Consider the following 24,741-nt stretch of genomic DNA (forward strand, 5'->3'; position numbering starts at 1 on the left):
AATAATTTTCTTCTCTAGCCTAAAGACAGAATGTCTTAGGCCTCCAGCTATGTTAGCTTAGATTATGTTATAAGCAAAAGCTTAGTTTGGGTTTTTTGACAGCCTCAGCATACTTGTTTGGCCCTTGTTTCCATTATAAAGATATAATAGATAACATCCTTTTTAACAGCTGCAGTCTAGTACTCACACAGCATCCAAGCGTATCCTTACAAGGTCTATTTATGATTACTAGTAAGCTTTACCACTGCAGAATTCTATGTTTTTGAGTTTCACATAGTATGATTTTCTTTATAGAAGGGTGGAATTGTTGAGAATGAACAGGCATAAGATAATTTCCTTATGATTTTATTTCTTCAGTTCTTAACGGCGCATAACTACGACACCCACATCACTCAGCACTTAGCAGGGATGGAGGAGAGCCTTGGAGTCATGGATAAGGTAAATCCAAGGGAACCACCATATCTGAGAGACACATCCTTAGTTTAAATGCAGCTCCTTGCCTTCATTAGCAAGAGGTGTTTGAAAGAATAAGTGCAATTGATATAGGCATGCTAACTCAAGGACTGTTGGAGTACACCCATAATAGCACACACAGATAGATACAGATATAGATGTAGATATAGATATATCATGTATTTGACCATCTGGCTTTCAATAATTTCCTCAACTTGAGCTGTGCTGTCTACAGCAGCAGTTCTCTAGTGCTTGGAAGTAGTCATCACACATGGATTGCTGCAGAGATGAAGCTTATCCACTTGCTCTGTTACTGTAATTAAATACTTTCCTATCCTGAACATCTCAATGCAAATCTGCTAATCATTTCTTACACGGTACTGCCTATAAAAGTCACTCTTCCATATCTAATGAAGCATTCTTTCAGTCTTCACTGTTCAATGTTTCTCTCCAAGAGCACCAGCCTGTTCAAAGTATCCTTGTCCTCGTTATTCAAAATAAGAGACACAACAATCTAGTTTGCTGGCTACCTCGTTCAAATTATGACTGTCCTTGTTTTTAAGTGATTTCACTGGATTTTCTCCAAGTTGTGCTAGTTGGCATCAGCTTTCTCTTCCTCTTCAAGCTTTAGTATTTATCTTGTCCCTTTACAGCCCGTCCATCAGCTTCAGCAGCTCCCAGCAGCCAAGAGCATATCTTTAACTCACTGATTTCCATTGACTTCCTTTTCTCCCTTTGCCTTTCATGTTTTATCTTTACTATATCTCTCTTCCTGACCTAAGCCTCTTTATTCCTTGACTGCTCCTTAAATTAGAGCTCCATATACTGAGATACCCGTGTGTGAAAGACAGTTTACAAAGTAAAGCTTCCAATGTGCTACAAAGTAAAGCTTACAAGGTGCTACGAGTCAAATCAACATACATGAAAGTTTATCAAGCTACAGCACAGTGCTTAAAATTATAGCTTTTTGTCATTAGTCTGTACAGTTTTTGTATGACCCCGTATATTTGCTTTAATCATCTCAAAATGAACAGTTGCACAAGAAGAATGTGAAAAGCCATCAGAAAAAAGTCAGAGAGCTGAAGAAGTACATCCGTCTAAAAGAGCAAGCCAACTACGAGCTCAGCCTGCAGCTGAAGGAAATGCTTGTCTCTGTGTCAGAAAGGATGCACATCTTCAAGGCAGCTGGTGAGTCCAGTGATGCACTTTAAGGCACAATCAAAGAATGTTCAGAAAATTCTTCTGATTTTGATACTGAATGTTCAGAAAAATCCCTTTCCAAGGCTGGACAGTGCTGTTCCCCACTATCAGCTAAGGGGCAAGGAATACCTGTTACAGTATGTGCACAGTGAGCAGAGTCCTTCCTGCCAAAACTTAACATGGTTACTGAAGAGTTACCTGGAGACTCTTGTGGCTCTTAACCAGAGTTAATTGACCGAATTCCTGAAACTGTTCAAGTCAAAATATCACTGTTGGTACTTGCTAGAAGCTAAAGAAAGCATGCCCAGTGCCTTTTTGAAATATTTTGCTTTATTCAGTACTATAAAGGCTCTGAAGCCCAACTGTGAGTAATTTTTAAAATGCTTGCCTATTTTATACAGGAGTTGGAATAACCCCAGGATAGGTCCTATATAAATAAAGGCTATGCATCCCCTATGAGCACAGGCTAACACTAATACTTTGTTTTCTGCAGACACACGCGATATTTCTGAAAAAAAGACAAGGCAGCGTTACCAAGAGATTTTGAAGCAGAAATATCTACGGAACCTTATAAGGGAACAGGAAAAACAGCTTGAAATTCTGCAGTCAGAAGTTGAAAGCTGGGAACCAATAACACCCCATATTACTTACAAATCAGAGGCTAGATAGATGAATACCACGGTCTTATCTAAGGAAAAAAGCTTTGACAGCTGATTCTTCTTCCTGAACTTTTCTTTCCACAAATTGTTTCTTCTGTGATTCCTTTAAAAAAACTTTCATTTGAAAGATGCCTGGTTGTCTAATTTGTATTCTTTACACCTGGTCTTAATCCCATTATATTTCAGTTCATGAGATCTATTTCTACTTGTTTTATTATATAAACAATATAGCTCATTACAGAAAACAAAGGATACAATTTCTTGTAGACTGATAGAAGAACAGGTATATTTGTATGTCCATTGTTTGCAATATGCAATTGTAGAACTTTTTAAAGGTAAAGAAATCTATGGATGGGCATCTGCTACAATTCATGTCTGTGGATTTGACATAATAATTTATCCTTGTGGTGGCACCAGGTGTAGGTTTAGGAGCAGATGTAAGGATGCTTTGTCTTGACATGGGACCTGGCCCTGTCCCAAAGGCAGCTGTGCCTTTTCATGGTATAATCACCCACAGCCAGCAGGAGCTATGGCAGCTGCCACAGGCAGAATCACAGGAAAAACAGGTTTGGAAGCATCTGGCCTCCTGAAATAGTTGGTGGCATCTCTCACCCCTTTACACTGAGATGCATGTATTCTCCTAATAGCTCCCTCCACAACAGCTAAGAAAAATAAAGAACCTGTGATAAAGTTAACTACTCCTAGAGTCTGATCTACCCTACTTGGGAATTCTCCCTGCTTTTTATTTCCCTGCTCCATGTCAATTCTTCCTTCATAAATTCACATGGCATCTAAACCCATTTCATTGTGAGAGCAACAATAGCTTTAATAGCTTAAAACTCTACCTTTGTAAGAAAAAACTATTTCAGTTGTGATCCTGTAAGTATCTTTTTTTGCTTTGCCATCTGTAACTGGGATTTGTAAGGATTCGAATTACATCTCACTTATTACAAGACTTTTTGCCTTTCTGCTGAAACTACCCAAGAAGCAGCACCGTTCCTAATGGGCCAAGGACCTCAGGGAAGATAACTGGTCCCTTCAACAGGCACCATCATCTTTTTGCACAAGCCTAAAAAGGCAAAGATATGGTGCTTTAATATTCAAAATGTGATTTGCAATAAAGGTTGTTCTGCATTAATTCTCCCTGGACAGCAACAGTCAGTATTCTTAAGAGCAAGTTCTAGGTACAGGCTGAAGCCTAATGTGCCTTACCAATGATTAAGAGGTTCAGTATCATCTTTGATTTTCTTTCTCTTGAGCTATCTAAGAAATTACCCCCTTATTATGGAAACAGGATAGAGCAGCTGGACACAAAAGAGGTAGGGTATAACCAGTAAGAAAACAAGATTCCTAGCAGGGTGAGTTGTAGTCAAATTTATGTATTGTTACACTTGAGCAGCAGTGATTTTAGGGAAAAGAAAAAACAGAAGTCACCATGATGAGAAAAGAAGTAATTTCAAGTTAAATAATTATTTTTTTTAAAGACATTTGAGAATAAAGGTATTGGAGAATAAATGAAATGGTAAAGATTTATTCAGCTTTATGATGCTGTGTTTGAAGCAATTCCATTAAACAAGGCCTTTTTTTTCTTATTTATTTGAAGAGAGAAAACACCTTGGCTCTCAGAGTATAGTAGAAGAGTAGAAAGTTGGTTTCAATTTTCTTGCCTTCCTTTCTATTACCTCAGGATGTGGCAGAAAGGTTGTGAGACAGCAGCCCTGAAGAGATTGTCTGGACCAGCACCTGAAAGCACTGCATTATGGCACATTTCCCTAAGTAGGAGTTAAAGCCAGTGAGAACATCTCAGCTCTGGAATATTAACATCATGAGAATTAGCTATCTTCACTTAACTCACAAAATGCTGTCATTAGCCTTCATTGGCTGACTGGCACCAGGAAGACATTTGTAAAATGGGTGTATCTACAAACAAACTGAACTCTTCCCCATCTGACCATGCAGAGACAAATCAAAAATGAACTGCTTTCTACCTGTTAAACTATGACTTAATTTTGTTTTTATTAAATAAAAAATCACTGACCAAGTCATTAAGCCAGATTCTCCAAAACATCACCAAGTTTCCATAAGTAATTTTTGTTACAGTGCCTACTGTATGTATGTTCACAGCTTTACAAGTATCTCTGGAGAAAGCCTCCTAACCCCAAAACATGAAGTCCGCTGTCTGACCAACACTTCTGACACAATCAGAATTTATTCAGTCTTTTCTGCTTTTGTGTCTGTGCAAAGGAAGCTCTACAGCTGTAGATTACACATCTACAAAATCTTCTTCTGTTCTGTTGTAGTGCAGTAATTGGTCTTCTAGCCCAAAAGTATCGATGAGCTCAGTGAGACTCACTTTCTTGCCATCTGCAGAAAAGGCTGACTGCAGCTCATACAGCATCAGCTGGGTGCTACTTCTCCACTTCACTATCAAAGCCTGCAGCTCAGACAGGTTGTTCTGAAATTGGAACAAAGAGTCATCAAAGAAAGAGTCTGCTGACATAAGGGGGTTTTTATACCCTGCAGATATTCTTATAAAATGCCTTAAACTGAGACAAGACACAAACACCACACTAAAAATACTTCCATTGAGTAAGTACTTACAGTAAGTATTGCCTCACCTTGGACCGATACATCTTCACCAGTTTGAGCCTACGCAGTAGCTCTTCCTTCTCTTGCACTTGTTTCACCAGCTTTACTTTTTCTTCCAGGGACTGCTGCTGACCAAGATCAACCTGTGGCATATCTGAATTCTCTGCTGATCCACAGGGATCACTTTCCTGTGAGGAACTTTTGAAACATGTGTGTCCAGTGCCATTTCCTTCCAGGTTTTCAGAACCATCTTGTAATCTGGAACAGTCTGTACTTGTCTCTGGCAAGCACCCTGTGTCAGCATCAGCAGAATCTTTTTCTTCTGTGTCTATTTTGAGGCGCTTTGCCACTGCAAAATTGGCATTAAATGAACGTCTTGTTTTCCGTAATCGTTCCCTCAGAGCTGCACTCATTTGCTAAAAAATAAAATAAATAAACCCAAAAATCCCAGGTGGGTCAGGATAATCTTTAATTTTTATCAAACCTCTAACAACTGTTTAGCCATCATTATTATTTATATAGAATATGTAATATATTTAACTATCATTCTAAAGCCAGACTTCCTAATTCTCTGTATAGCCTTCAAAAACTTGAACAAAGTTAACTTCTTCCTTTCACGTGTATTTGCACACACAGCTGCAAGACATGGAAAAATGTAGCTCCACATTTTCTTGGACAAAATCCTGTATTCTATTGGGGTAAGCTTATTCATCTAGTCTTTGTGTAAAAGAAATATAGCATATTTCAACTTGGCTAATTTTATTTTATCAATTTCCTCTCTAGCTTAATGGAGGTAAGAGTTATTTTTCCTGCTGTGCCATCCTATACATTTGTTTTAGAACACAAAACATCTGTATTCTAGAGCATATTAGAAATACCTGTATAATGTTGACCTGTTCATACTTCAAGATACTTCACAAGCATCTAAAAGGATTTTTTCATCAAAATAACTATGTTTTATAATCTGTGTCTAACATTTTTATTCCTAGAAATGCACTAAAATACGAGAGTGATGGATTAGTTACAGAATACTTTCAAACCAGGCCTGCCCTGCATAGATCTGGATGCTGCGTGTGACAGGATCACCATTTCACATGCTGGGATAAGACCAAAGCAGAGCTCAGCCCTATGGAGAATATAGAAACTGAAAGCATTGTACTTTGTTCCACTGGAGGCAGAAATCACAGAAAGTATTCCTGCATGCACAGCAACCCAGAAAACCAGGATTTGAGAAAACTGAAGATGACAGGTTAAAACAAACAAGCAAAAAAATCCACCACACACCCTATTTAATATTTAAATTTATTAATATAGCATTTGGATTATGTTGCTCCATCACTCCAAGAAACATCTGCATCTTCAGAGCAAAGTATACCAGGCATGTTCCTTACCTGCACAGCCTCATAGCTAGAGGTATAAGGACCTGTCTCTAGCCTTCCATCTGGCAGTATCTCAGTGGCTTCTGACTCCTTGATGATTTCACAAGCATTTCTGTTACTATGAAGAATCACATTATCGGAAAAGTAGTAATTTTTCATACCTGTTTTGCTGAACTAGTCCCCTGTGCAGGTGCTGCTCCAGAATCCTTTGGAGTATTGCACAAAGATGGCAATTTATCCAGCACTGACTCTTCCATCTTGAGATGAACAGCAGCCTCTGTTAAATGAAAGAATGAATCGTGGTGTCATTGTCACCTGATTAGAATGAGCCATGTGGCTGCAGAAATTAGTAAAATGCTCTGATATGAAATTCTAAAGCTTATTTTCTAATTGGCATGTTCAAAAACAACAACTGCATAAGTTACACAACTGTTTTATGTGCTACGTAGCATCTTCCTTTGTGAACAGCTTTTCTTTAAGAGGATGCATGACATTACTAACTGCCATAAAGTCTTTTACTACCCATTTTATACATTATTTTTCCCTCACTCCAGAAGCTCTGTGGAGCCAGGAAGATTTTTGTTGTCCACAAGTATAAAAAGTTTACATTTTCTGTAGAATATAATTGGGTATCCAGGTCTCTGAAAATTATCCAGTCTCATTTGATCCTTCTGGGGATGCTGCTTAAAAAAGTAATTACTCACACAGGTGGAAGTTTTGATTAACAGGAAGCATCCCAAGCTCACTCAGGCACCTTAATTAAAATGGTTAAGTCACACCTCCCAGTACAAACCAACTTCAAATGGATTTGGCAATGTTTAACTTCATTTAGTGATTGTGACCCATCTACTAATGACCAGAATGCAGCTGGAAAATCGACAGCTACACCTCCACTCACCTGCAAATTGCAATTTGGAGTTTTGAAACAGAAGCCTCTCAAGAATAAAATCCTGCAAACCAAAACTAGGCAACAGAGGGCTGGCACAAGGGGCTTCCTCTTCACAGATGAAAACTGTCAAAGCTTCAGTATGCCAAAGCCTCAACAGCAGAGCAACCCTGGTCTTCCTGGCTTGATACCAAAGGATGGAGGTCCTCATTTATCTTAGAAGTCAACATTCCCCCCCAGCTGTTCAAAACTGAACATACGGTACTCTTAAAAAACCCCAAGCCTTAGTAGAGTCTAGTTAATTGGTTATTTTAGCAATCTGTCAATTAAACTGGAAGCTCATAGCATCGATTAAGTAGAACGGAAGCTTAGTACTACTATTTCTTGTTGTAAGCAAGAGCCTAGAAAAAGCTACATCATTTTTATGTATACTGTATGTCACAAATATGTAGTAAGTCTTTCCAAGGAGCAAAATCATTTCAAGTCTAAGATACCTTTAAAAAACCCAATCCTAGGATTCTCTACCTTTACTTTCTAATGCAAATTCGTTTTCAAATGACCACAGCAAATACTTTTTTCACTGGTTTGCTAATGCTGTTATTTGGCAGCACATTCACACAGATCTCCTTCCTACACTTTTGAAATCCTTTTCCTGTATTTTAGGTTAAGAATCCTTGGCATTCTCAAGCAGTAATACTGTTCATCACAGAAAAAATTCTGTCCAGCAAGTAAAGAAAATTTGAGTTAGAAGGGGAAAAGACAGTTTTGCCTTTCAGTACTTACTTGACTTTTGCACTTTGGGTACGTCTGTAACTACGTCCTCAGTTTTCCTGCTTATAGCTACGTAATATAACGGTACGCACTCCTTTTACTGTCTCAACAACAAAAGACTCTATTAACACTCAATACAGCTTTTGCCTTGCTAGTTTTCCACCCGCAGAGAAGCAGGACGAAGGCTGGGCAGCCCATAAGCAAGGCCACAACCCCGTGGAGCTCGTTCTGAGGTCCTGCACCCTAAAACCGCAGCAACAGCACCAACCCGCAGGGCTGAGGAGCGACGGGAGGCCCCTCGGGGAGCACAAACCCCCCAGCCCAGGATGAACGAGGAAAAAACCCTGCAGAACCTCCCTTCCCTGCCTCGCTCTCCTCAGCCGCTTCAAGCTCCCGCTGCCGGGGCAGGGGCGGGCCGGGCGGCCCCGCGCCTGCGCGCCGCTCCAGCCCGGGCGGTGCGAGCAGTTCGCGCCTGCGCGCTCTGGGGAGCGCTGTGGAGCTGAGGGGCGGGCGCGGAGTCTGAGTGGGCTCCTGCTCCTCATTCCCGATTCCTATCCCGATCGTGCGAGCGGGAAACGCGGGGAGTCCTCGGGGACCTCGTCTACTTTCCTGTTGCGTCTGGCATGCCGAGCGGTACTGTGTACCTTAGTCAGGTGTGGGCCCCGCCACCCCATTGCTGGGGTCTGGGCCACTCACAGAATCATAGAATCAGTGAGGCTGGAAAAGACCTAAGATCATCGAATTCAACCTATGACCAAGTGACCAAGGCACCAAGTGCCGTGTTCAGTCTTAAACACTTCCAGGCCTGGTGGCTCCAGGACCTCCCTGGCCAGTCTGTTCCAATTCAAATCAGCATTTCCATGAAGAATATTTTCCTAGTGACCAGCCTAAACCTTCCCTGGCCTAGCTGAAGACCCTGAGACAGTGTCCCTGCAAGTGTCCCTGTGCCAGGGGAGAGGGCTCTGCCTCAGCATGGAGCGTTCCCCACCATGGGCGGTAAAGTAGGCCCTTTTGTCACAGCCAAGGGAACCCCAGCTCTCCACCTCAAGCTGCAAAAGCTTTTATCCCAGGATCTGTCTTCTTACACAAGTGGAAAAAGTGTAACTAAGGGACGCAGTGGGAGATGTGTGACCCAAGCAGCACTGTCATGGTTGTGGGAAGGAAAAGAAAATGAAGAAATTTGTGACGGTGACAAGGAGCAATCCCAGCTGTAGCTGCACTGTGCAGTCCAGGATTAGAGAGTTTCCTGATGCTCAAAGGTGCTGCTGAATCAAGAGTGATCTTCCTGTCTCTATCAGCTGCACATCTGGCTTCCCCATGTGGATTTACTTTTCTCAAAACTGATTTGTACAAAATGTTTTTCAATTATAACTGTCAGGACAAAATGAGCTGTGGAAGCCATAATGACAGCTCCCAGCCCTTAGGGATGGTGTCCCAGTGGTTCCTCTGTCAGTGCCCACAGCCGAATGGCCCCAAGCTGTGCATCGATGCCTCACGCAGCTGTGCTGAGAGCTGCACGTGAGGTACAGGCACCCACATGCTCTCACTGGATCATGCCCTTAGCTCGTGTGTCAGAACTGTATTAATTTCCTGCTTGGTTCCTCCTCTCAGCTACAGATGAGGATGCTCTATTTTCTCTTCACCTTCTGTAACTCCCATCTCTATTGAGACCAGAGACAGTTTTGAGCTGAGAGGTGAGTAAGGACTGAGTGTTGTAGGTGTGATAACATGTTAGCAGTTGCTGCCATTTTGACCATGAGTTTTCATAGAGTCACACATTTCAAAGAGAATTTGACAGGGATATAGCAACCTTTTACTCTCCTACAGTAATATGTACCAAAACATTCAAAGCCCATCTACAACAAGTTGTGTTGGGAAATCTGAAAACTTGGGGCCTTCAGGTTATACCTTGTACAAGATTTTATCTGTGGGTGAAATTTATTTAGAAATAATATTTTCATTAGCAGATGTGAGAATTTACATTATGTGGTGGTGTACTATCTTTTTTAAGATACCAAAAAAACCAAAAAAAACCCCATTGAACGATATCCCACGTATTGAGGCAGTTTGAATGCATTTTTTAAATCTGCCCCATTTTTGGGTTTTGAGTTTGTTTTTTGAAATCTTCGGGTAATTCAATATCACAAATATTTTAATTTTTAAATATGTTAAAAATGGACTCCTGAGTGCAACAGCAAAATTGCGAATAGAATTTCTGCTGCAAATTTATCTAGAAGGTTGGATCTCACATACTCTGGAGCTTTGCGATGGCATGTCTCCAAGTTCACAGGGTATTTCCTTCAATCTCAAGGATGGTCCCTTCTTTAAATTACTCATGCTCTGTTGTACTGACATGTTAACAGATGAGTTGCACAAGAACAACAGAAAGTTTGAGATTTTAGATCATTTGCCAGGTGAGATTCCAGTAAGATTTAACAGGAACATAACACATGAAAAAGTCATCCTGTGCATTATCATTGTGCTTAATTAGAGCAACGCCCATATGCCCCACCCAAATGAGATTACAGATTGTTTGGGATTGGGAATACAGAACAATGGTGCCACATGTTGGGTGCATGAGTTTAGTGTGCTGCATCTAGAGTAGAGGAAATACTGTCATCAGTATTCACTGATGGGTAATGACTCTAGGAAAAGATCCAGTTCAGGTTGGTATAAAGTGTTTAGCTGTATTTACTCCATTTACCTATGAATTTACCTGGTGTTTACACAGTACTGCAAAAACATGACCCACCCAACTCTTGGCTGGAAGCTCCTGACAGAGCTGGGAACTAGAGTTTCATCAGGTACTATCCAGTGACTATCCAGCATTTTTATTGCAGAAACACAATAGTGATGGATAGTATATTATTTTCAATTTAATGATGGCAAACCAGAATCAGACTGAAACCTTCCTCTCAAAAACTGTACATCTGTTTCCCTTGAGGAAAACAGATTATCCATATGTCATTGATGCTGGCATGTTTATGGCACACTGAAGAGTGTTTCTCATGCTGTTCAGTTAAGATCACCAGTATGTGCCCACAGTAGCACATTCATTGCAATACAGTGTTTATTGAGCACTATAATGCTATATTGTTTGATTTCTTTGATTTCTCTTGTGATCAGAATAGTTTGGGGTAAGCAAAATAAATGAAAAAATGGTGTAGGAAATTGTGCACTGGGTAGTAAAATTATTGATCTCTGCTGAACATACCACTTCCCTTTAGAGAAATGAGATTCCCCCAGGAACCAAAAGGAAAATGTGCTCCTTGGTTTTATTTTCTTTGGTATTCCTATGTAGACATTTTAGTGATTGGATTATTTTTTCTTCCATGTGTACACCAGTTTGGTTGCACAGTTGAGAGCTATTATCCCCTTACCCTCTCAATAATCTTGTGACACCAGAAGAGCACTGGGGCTGACACATTAACATTCTCAGGACAAGGACATGTTTTCATTCCCCTGTGGGCATCATCAGTAGTAGCAAAACCAGAATGGAAAGTAACAGCAAAGGATACTGGCTTTGAGTTTATAAACTCCAGTTTGAGCTTTATGAGTTCTTCTCTTCCAGACTCTGAGGAGCATCACAGAACTTCTGTTTAACAGTTTGCTGGGCACAACAACCAGGCCTTTTCCCCCTAAACATTGCCACTGAGTATCTGAGATATTAGTCAACATACTGTGCCTTAAGGCAAATATGTATTACCCCCTCAACTCATTTTTCCTTGTTTAAAGCCGACTGATGTATCCTGATGCATGAAGTACACTCTGCACTGTCTGTGTATTCTCTCTTGCCTAGGGCAGGAGGGTGGGGTGCTTTTATGTGCCCAACCACTAACTGCTGCAGCAAGTTTTAAAATCCTACCCACTTGTGCATCAGCCTAAGGCTGTGTTTTTGCTGGCTGCAATTCACTTTTCTGAAAGACGTTCTGACTTGCTTATAGCCATGCAAATATACCAAGGGAAGGACTTTACAGACCAGATTCCTGGAGTAAAACCAGTTTACTACAACAAAACCTGTCCTTGGGAGATGGATTCTGCTCTCATAATGGTGCAAATGCCCAGTAACAAAAAGCAAAGACTCTAAAATGACATCACTTTAAGCTAAACCAAAAGTTTTGGTTTTTTTTACTTGTCTGCTTTACATCTGTGGCTTGGAATTTTCAAGGTACCTGCCTTGAAAAGAAAAACTGCCTGGATTTATTGTAGCTAAGGGGCACTGCAATTTGCCATTTCAAAAGATAATGTAAGAGCCAGGCAAGATGGGCAGGATAGTTGTCACTTCTGCGTGAATTTCCAATATTCTGTGTGAATAACCAAGTGGGTGAGGCACAGTGCTAATAAAAGGGGTCAGGATACGATTGTCTCTTATTTCTGTGTCTGTGGGATTTTCTCTGACATAACAAGTCAAAGATTGCCATATGAAGTCTTTATATGACTGTAGCAGACAAAGGAAACAATAAACAGACCTTCTTTGTCTTTGCTGGAGAACTGATTGATTATTATTTTAAGAAAATTCAAGCCTTTTAAATCTAAGCCCTTGCCCAAACTAGTCCCTGGCACAGATTTTGCCATCTCTGATGGCCTGAGCATATTTTTGTGTTAAAAATATTTGAATTGTAGCAGAGCTTGAAGAGTCATTTCATTTTCTCACATACGTGATATGGGTTTGCTCTGTGCTGTGTGCACATAACTCTTGGGTTGCTTGCACTTATCTCTACTGCTGAAGTTGCTGAAGCTGAAAACGTGAACGTGGTTTATTTGCAAGTCCTGATGAGCTGTGTTGAGCAGTTACCTACAGTTTGGAGGCCTTAGAAGGACCCAGTGATTTAAACTGGTACCAAACAAGTCAATCAGTGAGCATGTAGGCAGAGATGGAGACTTCTTCTTCCTGAACTTCTGGGGGTTTCCCTGTTGCACTGAGTGCAGACTTGAGTAAGTAGTGTCCATCACCACTTCAGCAGCACCACTGGTCATTTTTTTGTTTTAGAACAAATAACCATTCTACTGAGCACACCCTACCAAGTTGCAGCATCAGCAGACAAGATTTAAAAATACACTTCCTCCCTGGAAATTAATTAGGTCATTTACCTGAGGCTAGAGAAAGCCTTATAAAGTAAAATTTTCGAAGTCTGTTCTGAAGGATGAAATGTTAGAGTGTTCATGGCAGTTTTCCATCTCTTACACTGCTGAGAGTAAAGTCATATCTAGAGAGCTGAGATTTCAGTGTGGCAGTGTTGTCAGGCACTACCACCACCTTATGTTGGAAATCAGGCTCACAAGTGAGTGAGAGCTGGCTTAAAGCTCTCTCCTGGTTTCCATAAAGTTAATAACCAATGTAATGTTTCAGGTGTGTGTGGTTGTTGTGAGATGGGGGATATGTCTGTGAAATGTTTGTGCAAACCACATCACATGTCTAAGGACAGCTGCCTCAGAATTGTGAGGATGGCAATTTCCCAAAGTTTGTGTACAGATATGAAACTGACACTTCTTAATGTAAAGAATCTTAAGATTCAAAAGATTTAAGATACCCAGAAACTATGGGAACTCAATATTCTTTTATCACCCCTTCTCTCAAAGTACTCAACTAAAGACAACAAAATTGTCATCAGTGCCATTTCCTTTAGCAAGTAAAATGGGCAATGAAAACTTCTTTGACTTCTCCCTTTTTCTTGAGTGAAATATACTGTTTACACTAGTTACTGCTCATTAAAAAGTAAATTTTTTGGTGTTTAGGACCTCTATTGTATTTTTTCCAATTATTTCCAAAGCAAATACAGTGCAAATTTTCTACTCATATTCCTATCTGAAGTAACTGCATTTTGAGTGTCTTTCTCTACACAGACATACAGAAAGCTTTACTGATGAGTGTATAAAATTTTCTTACAATCTCTGTGGGTTCAAGTGATTACTGTTATATTATTTTTACTGTTGTTGTGTTGTCTACCTGCAGAAGGGCAGCTTAGCCCTTGTGACATTTGAAGTCATTGAGAAAGTTCCTGCTAAACTGAAAGGAAGCAGAACTCTGCTGTCCTGATGCAACTTCAGTGGAAGTGTGGCATATGGAGTCTACTAATGGTATTATTCATGTGGTGCTGAGGATACTGAAATTGCAGCTGCCTGCATCAGTGTGTTTTGCACTTTGTGGGAAAGCCACCAGTCTCCCTCTTAACACATTAAGGCAACTGTATTTTGGGTGAAGAACACTTAAGTGGTGTGCAGGAACACTGAACTGATGCTAAGTGAAACAAGATAGCGAATGTCACCTGCTTTAACTGATGGGACATTTTTCCTTCAGTAACCCAGGTAACTTCGAGTCTGTGTCCTGGCTGCTGTGACCTCCACCAGACACTGAACCAGCTCTCTTTGCCATCAACCTCTGATGACAGCCATGCCATACCATATTGCATGACACTCCTTAAAAGAGAAATTTTGCAGTTCATTCACAGCTGAAGGAGTTATTCTGGTATTGATGCTTTAAAGTTTAGTGCATTTTTTCCTTGAGTTCATTACAAGCATTTCATGGTTAACATATGCCAAAATAAGCTATTTCATCAGTGTTAAATGCATGGTGATAACTCAACACATGGGTATGCACTGACAAGTTTTCTCTTGAAAGGCTTCTCAGGATTTAGATCAGCAGATAGATCACTCTTAACTTTTACATGGTATATACCCTGCCTGTTCTTGAGACTATGAAACTCACCATGGACAGTCTTAAAATTGTCCACATGATGTCTGGATAGGAAGTCTTACATGGGATTCATTTTTCTAGGACCAACAGGCTGCAGACTACTAGTCATGTGTGACATAAGGGTGCAAAGATTAATCACGGATGTTGTCATCTACGCCTTACAGTTTACTCTGGTGATGTTTCTCTTCCATCTCTGAGGAATTCTGGGTCAGACAGTTTTTTCCTTAAAGCATGATTCTAACTATGTAAAATCAAGCCTAGGAGCTGTGAAACTCTCTCTGGTTTAACACTTCCTAGTCCTAAGGTTTTCTCTCAAACCTAGAGATCTAGTCTCTATGTATGTTGTGTTCACAAATACCACTATAATGCAGGAGCTATTTCCCCTTTGTCTTAGCAGTTTATGTGCCTAGCTGTAACTGCTGATTTCCAAGAGATCTGTTTAACAGCACAATAGGAAAAACAAAGCAAAAACAAACAAACAAAGGGCAATAGGCAGAGGTGAGAAATGACAATGACAGGAGGATTTCTTCTCCAGAGAGAATGTTTGTGCCAGTATCTGTTGCTGAAAGGTCTTGGTGTTTTGCCTTCTCAAGGAGTTTCAGGTTCCATTAAATACAAATAAATAGCTCTCCTTACCTATCTCCAGCTTCTCAGGTAAACATGGGTACATCTTTTAGGCACGAAGTACAAATACATCCCAAAAACCAACACTGAGAGAGATGCTGCAAGTTTATGCTGGCAGAGCCCCTACATAGCACTGCCAGGAAAACTGCAAATGAAGAAATTACCCTTTATAATCAGTGCTGCAGCCAGATCTCCATCACTTCTGCCAGTCTCATTATTTCAGATTTTTCACAGTCAAACCTGCTGTCTGATTTTGACACCAGACAGCCAACCTGAGGTTCAGTGCTCTGAAGAGTCCACCAGAGAGTGGAAAACCTGAAGAAGCTAAATAATCAATAATTTTTCCTTTTATTATAAATTCTGGTCAACCAAAGAATGATAGCCTTGCATATTCGCAAGCCTCAGGAGCCGGCCAGAGAAGTGAAGTCATTCCGTGATGCACTTTTAAGACTTGGGTGTGTTACCAGGAGCATTCCACTGAGGAGAAACAAAATAGGAAAGGTGTGGCTCACATATATATTCCTTACAAAGAAGGATTTACTTTTCTAAGTAAACCTATGTGTGAGAAGCATCCCCACAGATATGATAGAGAAGTTGCAATGATTTACCATTCAAATACGGAGGATCAAACCTCACACCCTGAGATTACCATGCCAAACTCTATTGCATCTGTTAATTATTGCTGCATTTATTTTTTAAACGGCAAAACCACATGAGCCAATTTCATCTTTAGCTTAGCTGATTTCATGGGAATTGATGATTTTATGTCAACAACTAATTTCAATTAATTATTTTGTAAGAATTTTGTTCATTTGCATAATTTGGGTAGAAAAAAGGTAAGAAAAGTGAGATAAGATTGAATGCTCAAGTGCTTTTTTTGTGGGAAGCAGCTATGTAGGAGATGCAGCCTTCTTCAGTGTTTTGGTCTGTTAAAACCATCACTAGAATTAATGCAGCTGTACTCCAAGATTCCCTTTACATGTATGTCCCACAGCCACGTTCAAACTGGTGCCTGGTGCTGTAGGTAACTAAACGGTGACTTCATCAGCTCAGGTGGAGGAATCCCAAGGGGTGATTACCAGATCTAGAAGGTTTTCATGAAAAAATGTGTGCGTGTTCAGGGCATCTATAGAATATATTTCACAAAGGAATGTTGAGTTTTCCCACTGATTTTAAAAAATGCAGCAGTATTAAAAAAAAGCATTCCAGAGGAACACTCTAGGTATGTTCTTCCTAATTCTTTAAAATACTATTTGCATTTGTCCCTGACAGTTCCTGAATACTTGACACAGACATATTCTATGAATATTGCACATTTACACAATGCACAGCAGACGTATTGTATTGGATCATACACTTGCTAAGTTATTTGTGTTGGGAACTGTACATTTTTTATTGTACACCACTTGACTTGTTCTAGATGCTGGTCTTTTTTTTGCTAGTTTGTTATTGTTTCATTGTGCAAACACTACACATTAGTTTTAGAAAAAGCTGAAGGATTCCACTAACACTGCAAATTGCTACAGTAAAGTAAAGAGAACAGAAGTCAGAGCATGTAATTCTAATAGCCCCTTTGACACCATCCCAGCCATGGTTCACTGCCCTCCTACCTGTGAGCTGATTGCTCTTAACTCTGGCAGTTGCTTAGTCTCTGTTTCCATTCAATCTTATTCCCATTTGGTCTCTGTCTGCATAAGTTTTCATTATAATATTTTATGCACATGTATTGGCTTGTTGATTTCTTTATGTTTTGCTTGATTGCATACACTTGGCATGTGTCAGCTGCCACAGATGCTGTTCTGTCTGCTACATTTTGGGTACTCAGATGGAGGGGATTGAACCTCTTCATAGATGAGGATGGGGATATACATGTATATCAATGTCTCACTGTGCATTAGGTATTGGGCATAGCTGTTTATTGGCAAATGAATTTGCTTCCAAACATATTAATAACACCAATTTCCAATACACACTGTTCATGTCTGCACTCTGAGGGAAATACCTTATGAAACTAAGATAAACACTGCCTGCTGGTCAGGTAGATAAGGTTCACAACAGTTTGGCACTGGTTGTCCTTCATTAGCAAAATAGGGTAGTTTTTACCTGCAGTTACAATTTTAAAGACATTTGAAAAACTGCCAGATTTACCATCAAAACAGTAATTAACTGAAATGTCATACAATTAAACCAGACCAGCATGTGTTTGAGAGCCTTGGGCAACACTAGAAATGAAGTCCCCAGCTCAGCACAATACTTAAATATGCATGTAGCTTTAAGCATGTGGGTACTCCCTGTGAAGACTGGAGGTAGTTCCCACTGGTTGGAGGTCTAGGAAACTCAATGTCCGAGGAAAGCTGCAGGAACAGGAAAAACTTAGTTTGGTGTGGAAAACCCTCATGGCATATGTGACAACAGCGTTCAAATACATAAAAGGGGAAAGCAAGACAGATGAGTTACACTGAAAAGGGAAGAAAGGATGTGATTGTCAGCTCACGATACTTGTTTGGAACTTCAAGACATTTTCTAACAGCAAGTATGGGAGTTAAGGAGTAGATCACATCAGGAGGCTCTGAAACCTCATGGGAAGTTTTAAAAGTGTTATAAAGAAAAATTTGTGAAGAATAATTAATGTGGAGGTAGGCTTTGGGCAGAGAGATGGACAAGAAACTTAATTGAAGGCCTTTTCAGCCTCATTTTCCACAGCTGTATAATTTTATGTGCTTAAAATTACACATGTACATCAAAGTTAATGTATAAGACTCTCAGAGTGTTCTTTATAGGCTTAGACAAATGTTGTTCTGACAGAAGTGGGAGTGGTGGATCAGTGCTCTTATTTGGCCTCGTCTTTCAAAACTAAATGGATTCAGCGAACTCAGTGTACTGAGTCCGCAAAAATACAAACCCTTGTTAGTGAGGGTACTTCAGATCACCACCCATACTGTGTTCTATCCATTAGTTTTATATTGCCATTGTGCCTAACAGAATGATTTCTTAGTACAAATTTTGATATTTGAGGGGGAGGTGTAAATATCTGTCTCTGAACTCTTTAATTTATGCTGAAAACTAAAAACATCTTTAGGTGTTCTAGTTACAAAGCCTTCAGCTGACAACTTTAATCATGGATATTATTAAAATAGAATCCAAAAAGCACCTTTGCAGGCACTGGATAAGGAAGGCAGCCACCATACCGTGCATCTGGCAACCCTGTGATAACAATAAAAATACCCAAAAAGCTCCATGCCAGCAGGAACATTTGAAATACACAACATATGGAGTGAGGATGAGCCCAGAATGCCTTGATTTTAATAAGAGAAAGCTGCATGTTATCACAGGTCTCACAAGACAAACTTCTGATGGAAGCAAATTAATGAGAATCTGAATGGCTGTGAAATTAGAAGTTTGAGTAACAACTAAGTTTCCAGCCAGTCATCTTGCTGAGAAGAAGTGACAAACAACAGACCTGGCTTTTGGAAAAGGCAATACGTTTGTGCTTTGGATAAGAAACAGGATTTTTCAAGCAGAGACATGAAAACAGAGATGGGCACAGTGAAAAGGTTCAGAGCCAAGTCAGAAAACCTGCCAGAAATTGGAAGCAGAGACAACTTAAATAGCTTGGATCCAAGTTTTGAGTGTTCACTTGCAAATGTTTTCCCCAGAACTATTTAGAAAAAATAATCTGCTAGTCTGAAGTCAGTGATCAAGTCCTGAAAAGGAAAGCTTCCTTTTTCACCAGGGTTCTGCCCTTCCAGCTGAGCAGCTGGAACACAGTGTACTTGCCATCATGCCATCTTTTGTCCTTTTACTTATGATTTTAAATACCTTCTTGGTACTGGAGAAAATCTGGTTTGTAAAATGGGATCCTCTTATAGGTGACATTGTATTAAGGAGTGATAAAATCACTGCTGTCCCTGACTAGGGGAGTAAAACAGTCACTTGGAGCTTGGGAACCTGTTTATGTAGAGGCTTTCCCAGTAAAGCCAGCTGCTGCTCATTATGTTTCTCTGAATATTCCTTGTTTATATCTTTGTTGTTTTGCTCATTACAACTGAAATTGCAATACTTGTGTTTAACAAAAATAGCGAGCTATTTCAGGAAAAAAACCCTTGTACAAGGCAGTGTGACTCTCAGCCAGCTTGGGATGATCAAGAGAAATGAGTGAAATAAGTCAGCAGGGAAAATGAAGAAGTGTTCCTGCCTAACTCCACAGAAATTAGTCTTGTTGAAAAGAAAAAAACATCTCCATTGGCTCTGGAATATTGGAGAGTTGGTCCTACAGTTGTCACCTTAACATTGTCATTTTAATCATAGCAACGAGTGACAGCTCAATTAAATGAATTGTGATAGCAACTAATTAAATGAATTAAATGAATTGTGCAGCAACTTAGGATTGTCTGAGTTCCAACGATACCTGAGCTAACTGTAAGACTGCCATGCATGAAAGAGCTGCATGATTTCTATAAAAATAATATTAGCTCTTATTATTGTTATGTTGTTATTACTACAATACTAGACCAGCAGCCATGGGTATATATGCCAGAGAATGCATGGTAGAGAATATAAGACTTTGAGGTGACTTCATTATGCATTCCAGTACCTAGAAGGGAGCCCATAAGAGAGCTGGAGAGGGACTTTGGACAAGTGCAGGTAGTGACAGGACAAGAGCTGAATGGCTTCAAACTGAAAGAGGGCAGGCTTAGATCAGATGTTAGGAAGAAATTCTTTACTGTGGGGGTGGTGAAGCATTGACACAGATTGCCCAGAGAAGTTGTGGATGCCCCATCCCTGGAAGTGTTCAAGGCCAGGCTGGATGGGATTCTGAGCAACCTGGTATAGTGGGAAGGGTCCCTGCTTATGACAGGGGGCTGGAACTAGGTGGTTTTTAAGGTCTCTTCCAACCCAAACCATTCTGGGATTCTAGGATTCTATCTCTGTTCTTACAAGGCAGAAATAAATAATATGAAAGGGCTCACACTCATCTGTTCTCTTCTGGGTCACAAATCTTCTCTTTGTTTATTATTCAGCACACAGTTTTGGGTTGGAATTAGCGTATCACTTGTGGTTTGTATGGCAAAGGTGTGTCTGGCTGGAGGTTTGCTTGCAGTAGCATGATCACCAATTAAAAGTGAGAAACTTGGAGAGTATCCCATTCTGAGGGAATGGGAGCATAAATAAAATAACCATGAATGGTGCTAAAAAACTTTCTTCAAAACTTCTTTAAACCCACATGAGAAGAAAGCTGCAAACTAAAAGATGTCCTAGATGAAGAACAGTGAGAGATCATTAAAAAAAAAAAAAAAGATTGAAAAACACTTGCTAATGCACTGTAATCCATGACTTTTTGCATCTGTAAGATTGCTCAAATATTTATTCTTATTCTAACTATTGATAAATGGTGTGTCTCTAACTGCATTGTGACTCCAGCTAGTTTCCAGCTTTTACAAATGTCTGTTCTTAACTGACTCAGAGTAAAGGCAAAAAAGAAAGTGTGAAGTCTGGCTTATTTTAACCCTTGTATCTGGTTTTTTTTTCCAAATGGTTTCTGAAGAGAAGTACTGAGTCTGTGTTGTGACTGTTCTCTGTGGATCTGGTCTGTTCTGTTTCTGTAGGAACATTGGTATGGTCAGGAATTCTGTGCCTGCTGATGGATGTAGATGAGAAACTTGATTGACATTGTTGAAGTGCTGCATGTTAAAATAGAAGGAAGTCCACAAATGCTATAATTTTAACACAACAAGATACAGGTGAAAGACACTGTGAAAGAGATAAATAGTTACTATTTATAAAAATCCATATTTAACGGCAGAATTTGAGAAAGATAGACCTTGCATCTTTTGGCCAAGATCATAAAAATAAATCCCAGTGTAGAAAAAAAAGGATTCCAATTACAGTCTGTGCCAACTTCTTCATGAACAGAGCAAAGATCTGTGTTATCTCCAGAATAACCATCAGGGAGCAGGCAGCACACTGTAGACACTTTACTCTCTCCAAACTTTTTCAGTGACCAGTTGAAAAAAGACCACTATGTTTTCTGCAAACATCATATAAAGGAGCCTTTTTGGAAACAACCAATTGGCCCTAAAAGTCAAGACAGAAGTACGTTCTGGTGAAGACACCTGTAACTTCCCTATGGAAATACAGGCACAGTTTAAGTACTAAATTTGAAAAACTCACACAACTCTGTTTCAAGGTGAATTGAAATAACAGCGTCCCTCCTATGACCACAAAACCTAGGAATCAATAAATTCCCATAACTACTTGCTTAAAAGAAAAGATGAGGAGAATTTGTGAAAGAAGTAGAAGGAGGATTGTTAATATCTCTGTCTTGAGGAGGATACTGAAGAATTCTTGAAGAATGGAAGAGGTAGAAATTGAAACATAATTTCGTTAATGTAGGAGAATGTTTCCACAGAAGAGACAACTGAAGAAGTGAGACCTACTGTCTCAATGAGATTGACTCATTCTTTACTTCAGTAATTTTTGCAGTGTGAGAGAGAAGGGTCTCCAACCTCAGTACTGACAACGTATGAAGCTTCCAACTGCCACGTGAGGTGTTTTCTGGAGAGCGATTTTACCAAGAGTCTCATGTCTCATCTTGTGCTTGCAGTCCTGCAGGAGATCAGCAGTCTTCTAGTCATGTGTATCGGATAATAATATTTTATGCCTCTGGAATGTATCCTCTAATAAAGGAGTGCCATTTAAATTGGGCCTTTGCAAGTCTGCACATGGCAGGTTGAGCCTGTGTGCCCCAGGAAAAGCAGGTGCAGCATGACAGCAGCCAAGAAGGATTCAAAACTTTCTGAGGACCAGTCCAGCAAATAAATAGCAATAGAAACAGGAATAAAAGCAGTTTCACACACCTTCTTGCCACAAGCAGTTATAACAAGTGCTATGTCACCTTTGGAACCAAAATAAGATCCAGATTGCTCTTTTATTGTGTGTTATTAATCCAGATCTGAACAAATGCAACAGGAACAAGCCCAATCCAGCTTTATGCTAGTGGTAACCAGTCTTTTGATTTAAAACTGTTTTGCAATACTCAGATAAGCATATGTTTGGAAATTGATTTATGGTTGTGAAGAGTCCAGGAGAGCAAAAAGCTGGTGTGAGCTGAAATGCCCATCCCAAATTACCAGTCTGTACTGTGATAAATTCCAATCCATGCTGAATCTGTAATGATCAGTGGCAATAAACAGGGCGCACAGCAGAGCATGTTCCCTTAGAGGGAACACCGTAGTAACCCAGCAGCAACTTTTCATTCTGTTGTTTACCTTGGCAGTGAAAAGTGAGCACCACCCTGAAATGCTTGAGAGCCTAATCACAGGAAGTACCTTCCTAGCAAAGAAGAAGGGTGATGTTGACAGGTACCATCTCTAGACAGAAATCTTGTAGAACTGTGCAGCTTTCCATTCAAAGTCTGACTCAGGAAATTTGCTGAATGGCCTCAGTCTTTATTTTTCATGGGGGATAGTCAGAACTTCCCAGAATATACAGAGAGCATCCATCTGTTCAAACATGTTTGTACAAACCCCCTTTTTTTCACCCTCAGAAGCTGTGCACCTAAGTTTGACAATTCCCTCAAAAATATTATTTTAAAGGAAGCATTTTCTCAAAGCCCCTTCAGCCCAAGACAGACTGTCTAATAGCAGGATTGGAGAGAAAAATGTGAAAATCACAGGTTTAAATCACTGTACAGTACGTGTTTGCATGTTCCAACTGCCTATATTCGTCATTGGGATGACCTTATCTTGCTTCTCCACAAAAAATTAGTGTTTTGATTTCATTTTGTTGTAGGTTTCAGACTAAAGTTGCAGTTCAATTGTACCTGCAGCAGCAGGCCTGGTGCCTATTCTTCACTTATTCCCCAGCAGTGATCCCAAGTGCTTGGCCAGGTTTCTTAGACTGGGTATGAGCACAGTTTCGTGTTTAATTTAATTCTCAGTGCCCAGGTACTTCCAGGAGATATTCTTGTTCTGTGCACAAACTCACCTGAGTGATGCAACATCAGTGGCACTTCTGTTAATAATTTATTAATAAGATTTTTAGATTGTGAAATAATCATTGATCCAAAAATGACACTTTGAAACTTAGCAGGGAAAAGGACTCGTAGGGCAGGACTGTATAGGGCTGGAAAAGGGGGAAAAAAAAGAAAACTGCTCTCAGGGACCCTTCAGGCACCATCCCCTGCATTTGCCTTCCTGCTAATGAGAATCCATCTCTCTGTATAGGAGGTGAGTTGCTACAAACTATAGCTGAGCCTGCCAGAGATTTTTCATCAGGGTTTTTTTTGCCAATATGCGCTTTGAATTTTCTGTCAAGATTGCAGACAGAAATCATGCTTATTTGCCAACACCCATAATTTTCTGAGGCAGATCTCCAAGATAAGCAGAGCTTTTGTCCAGCTTTTGTCCCCAGCTTTAGTCTTGTATGCAGTTTGCACTGCAATTCTCCCTATGTTGTTTTTTGTAAGGGTGCTTAAACTTGAAGGCTTTGGACTGGCATAGGTAGAACTGGTAGAATTGTTCGTTTGAAATACTAACTGCTTGAAATTTGAACCATGGATATGCTGGTGAGTATTCACAAATCATACCTTATTTTCTCCCAAGCTGCCAGAAAGATGTTTTTTTAAGTATTTTATTTGGGTTTTTTCCCCATGGTGCCAGTATTTTGTAAACAGCTTGCTTGACTTTTCTCCACTATGTGTATTGGCAGCACCACAGCCAGGTCACCTGGCATCGGTTGTGTCCCTTTGCTGTCTACTTGAAAAATTTGATATGTGAGGTTAGCACAAATAGTTTTTGTCTAAAAGGCACTGATGGTAAAACTGTTTTAAGGGTTCACAGGTGCAGTTTCAAACAGGCAGAGCCCTCTAAAAGCCAGGGTACAGGAAATTATTTGGTTCTGTGAATGCAACTTGCCTTGTGTGGTAAATAAAATAGTCAAGGACTGGTTCCCTTTGACCAAGCAGATTGGGCAGCAGGCTCATTGGGAATAACTACCAGCATCAAACAAGAGCCTCAGTCCAGCTCATAGCTGTGCTGCTGTATGCAGTCTGTGTTGCAGGCAACTTACCTGGAGGACAAAGTGAAAGGGATTATTCATCATGCCAGCACTTCGAAGGAGAAGAATCTTATGGATGCAAATTACTTCACTTAAAGTCGCAGTGAAACCCCTCAGAGTGGCAGTGATCAGGCTCATCTGCTTCACAGCCCTGTTCCGTGGCAGATGCTGTGGTCTGCTGGACAGCTGGGGTAGCTCCCTAATTTCCATGGGGACAGTGGGATGGGGTGTGGAGAGAGGGGGAGAGATGACAGTAGGTCACCTTTGCACACATATCTGTTTACATTGCAGCCTTGATGCCATTAGAGGTGGGTCTGACATGGGTGATAACTCCTGCCTCTGCCAGCCAACTCCTGCTGTACAGACTGACCTGTACTGAGATGTAAAATGTGCCCAAGCATTGACGTGCATAAAAAGCAGCATGGGAGA

At 40.2% G+C, this 24,741-nt stretch overlaps 2 protein-coding genes across 5 annotated transcripts in view; one reads left to right on the top strand and one right to left on the bottom strand.

The window, feature by feature from the left end:
* The window catches only part of CFAP43 (cilia and flagella associated protein 43), a 42,127-nt gene extending 39,684 nt beyond the window's left edge, over positions 1-2,443 (top strand). For both annotated transcript variants that reach the window (XM_023929816.2, XM_086899406.1), the window contains exons 37-39: positions 358-438; positions 1,488-1,641; positions 2,147-2,443. In XM_023929816.2, the coding sequence (XP_023785584.2) occupies positions 358-438; positions 1,488-1,641; positions 2,147-2,322 (411 nt within the window). In that variant the 3' untranslated portion in view covers positions 2,323-2,443. The remainder of the gene's footprint in view (positions 1-357; positions 439-1,487; positions 1,642-2,146) is intronic.
* A 66-nt stretch (positions 2,444-2,509) lies between these two features.
* Positions 2,510-8,411, bottom strand: SFR1 (SWI5 dependent homologous recombination repair protein 1). 3 transcript variants are annotated; one of them, XM_023929271.2, is made up of 5 exons: positions 7,950-8,405; positions 7,179-7,349; positions 6,442-6,557; positions 4,931-5,317; positions 2,510-4,767 (listed from the first exon to the last, which is right to left on the bottom strand). In XM_023929271.2, exons 3-5 carry the CDS (start codon positions 6,535-6,537, stop codon positions 4,576-4,578), a joined length of 675 nt encoding a protein of 224 aa, XP_023785039.2. In that variant the 5' UTR covers positions 6,538-6,557; positions 7,179-7,349; positions 7,950-8,405; the 3' UTR covers positions 2,510-4,575. The 3 variants fall into 3 exon arrangements, with proteins under 3 accessions (XP_023785039.2, XP_086755545.1, XP_086755544.1); XM_086899419.1 differs by having other exon boundaries at positions 7,179-7,345; positions 7,950-8,366; XM_086899418.1 differs by lacking the exon at positions 7,179-7,349 and having other exon boundaries at positions 7,950-8,411.
* Between the last annotated feature and the right edge of the window lie 16,330 nt (positions 8,412-24,741).

Source organism: Cyanistes caeruleus, chromosome 8, assembly GCF_971803275.1.
Source record: "Cyanistes caeruleus chromosome 8, bCyaCae1.hap1.1, whole genome shotgun sequence".
Classification (NCBI taxonomy): domain Eukaryota; kingdom Metazoa; phylum Chordata; class Aves; order Passeriformes; family Paridae; genus Cyanistes; species Cyanistes caeruleus.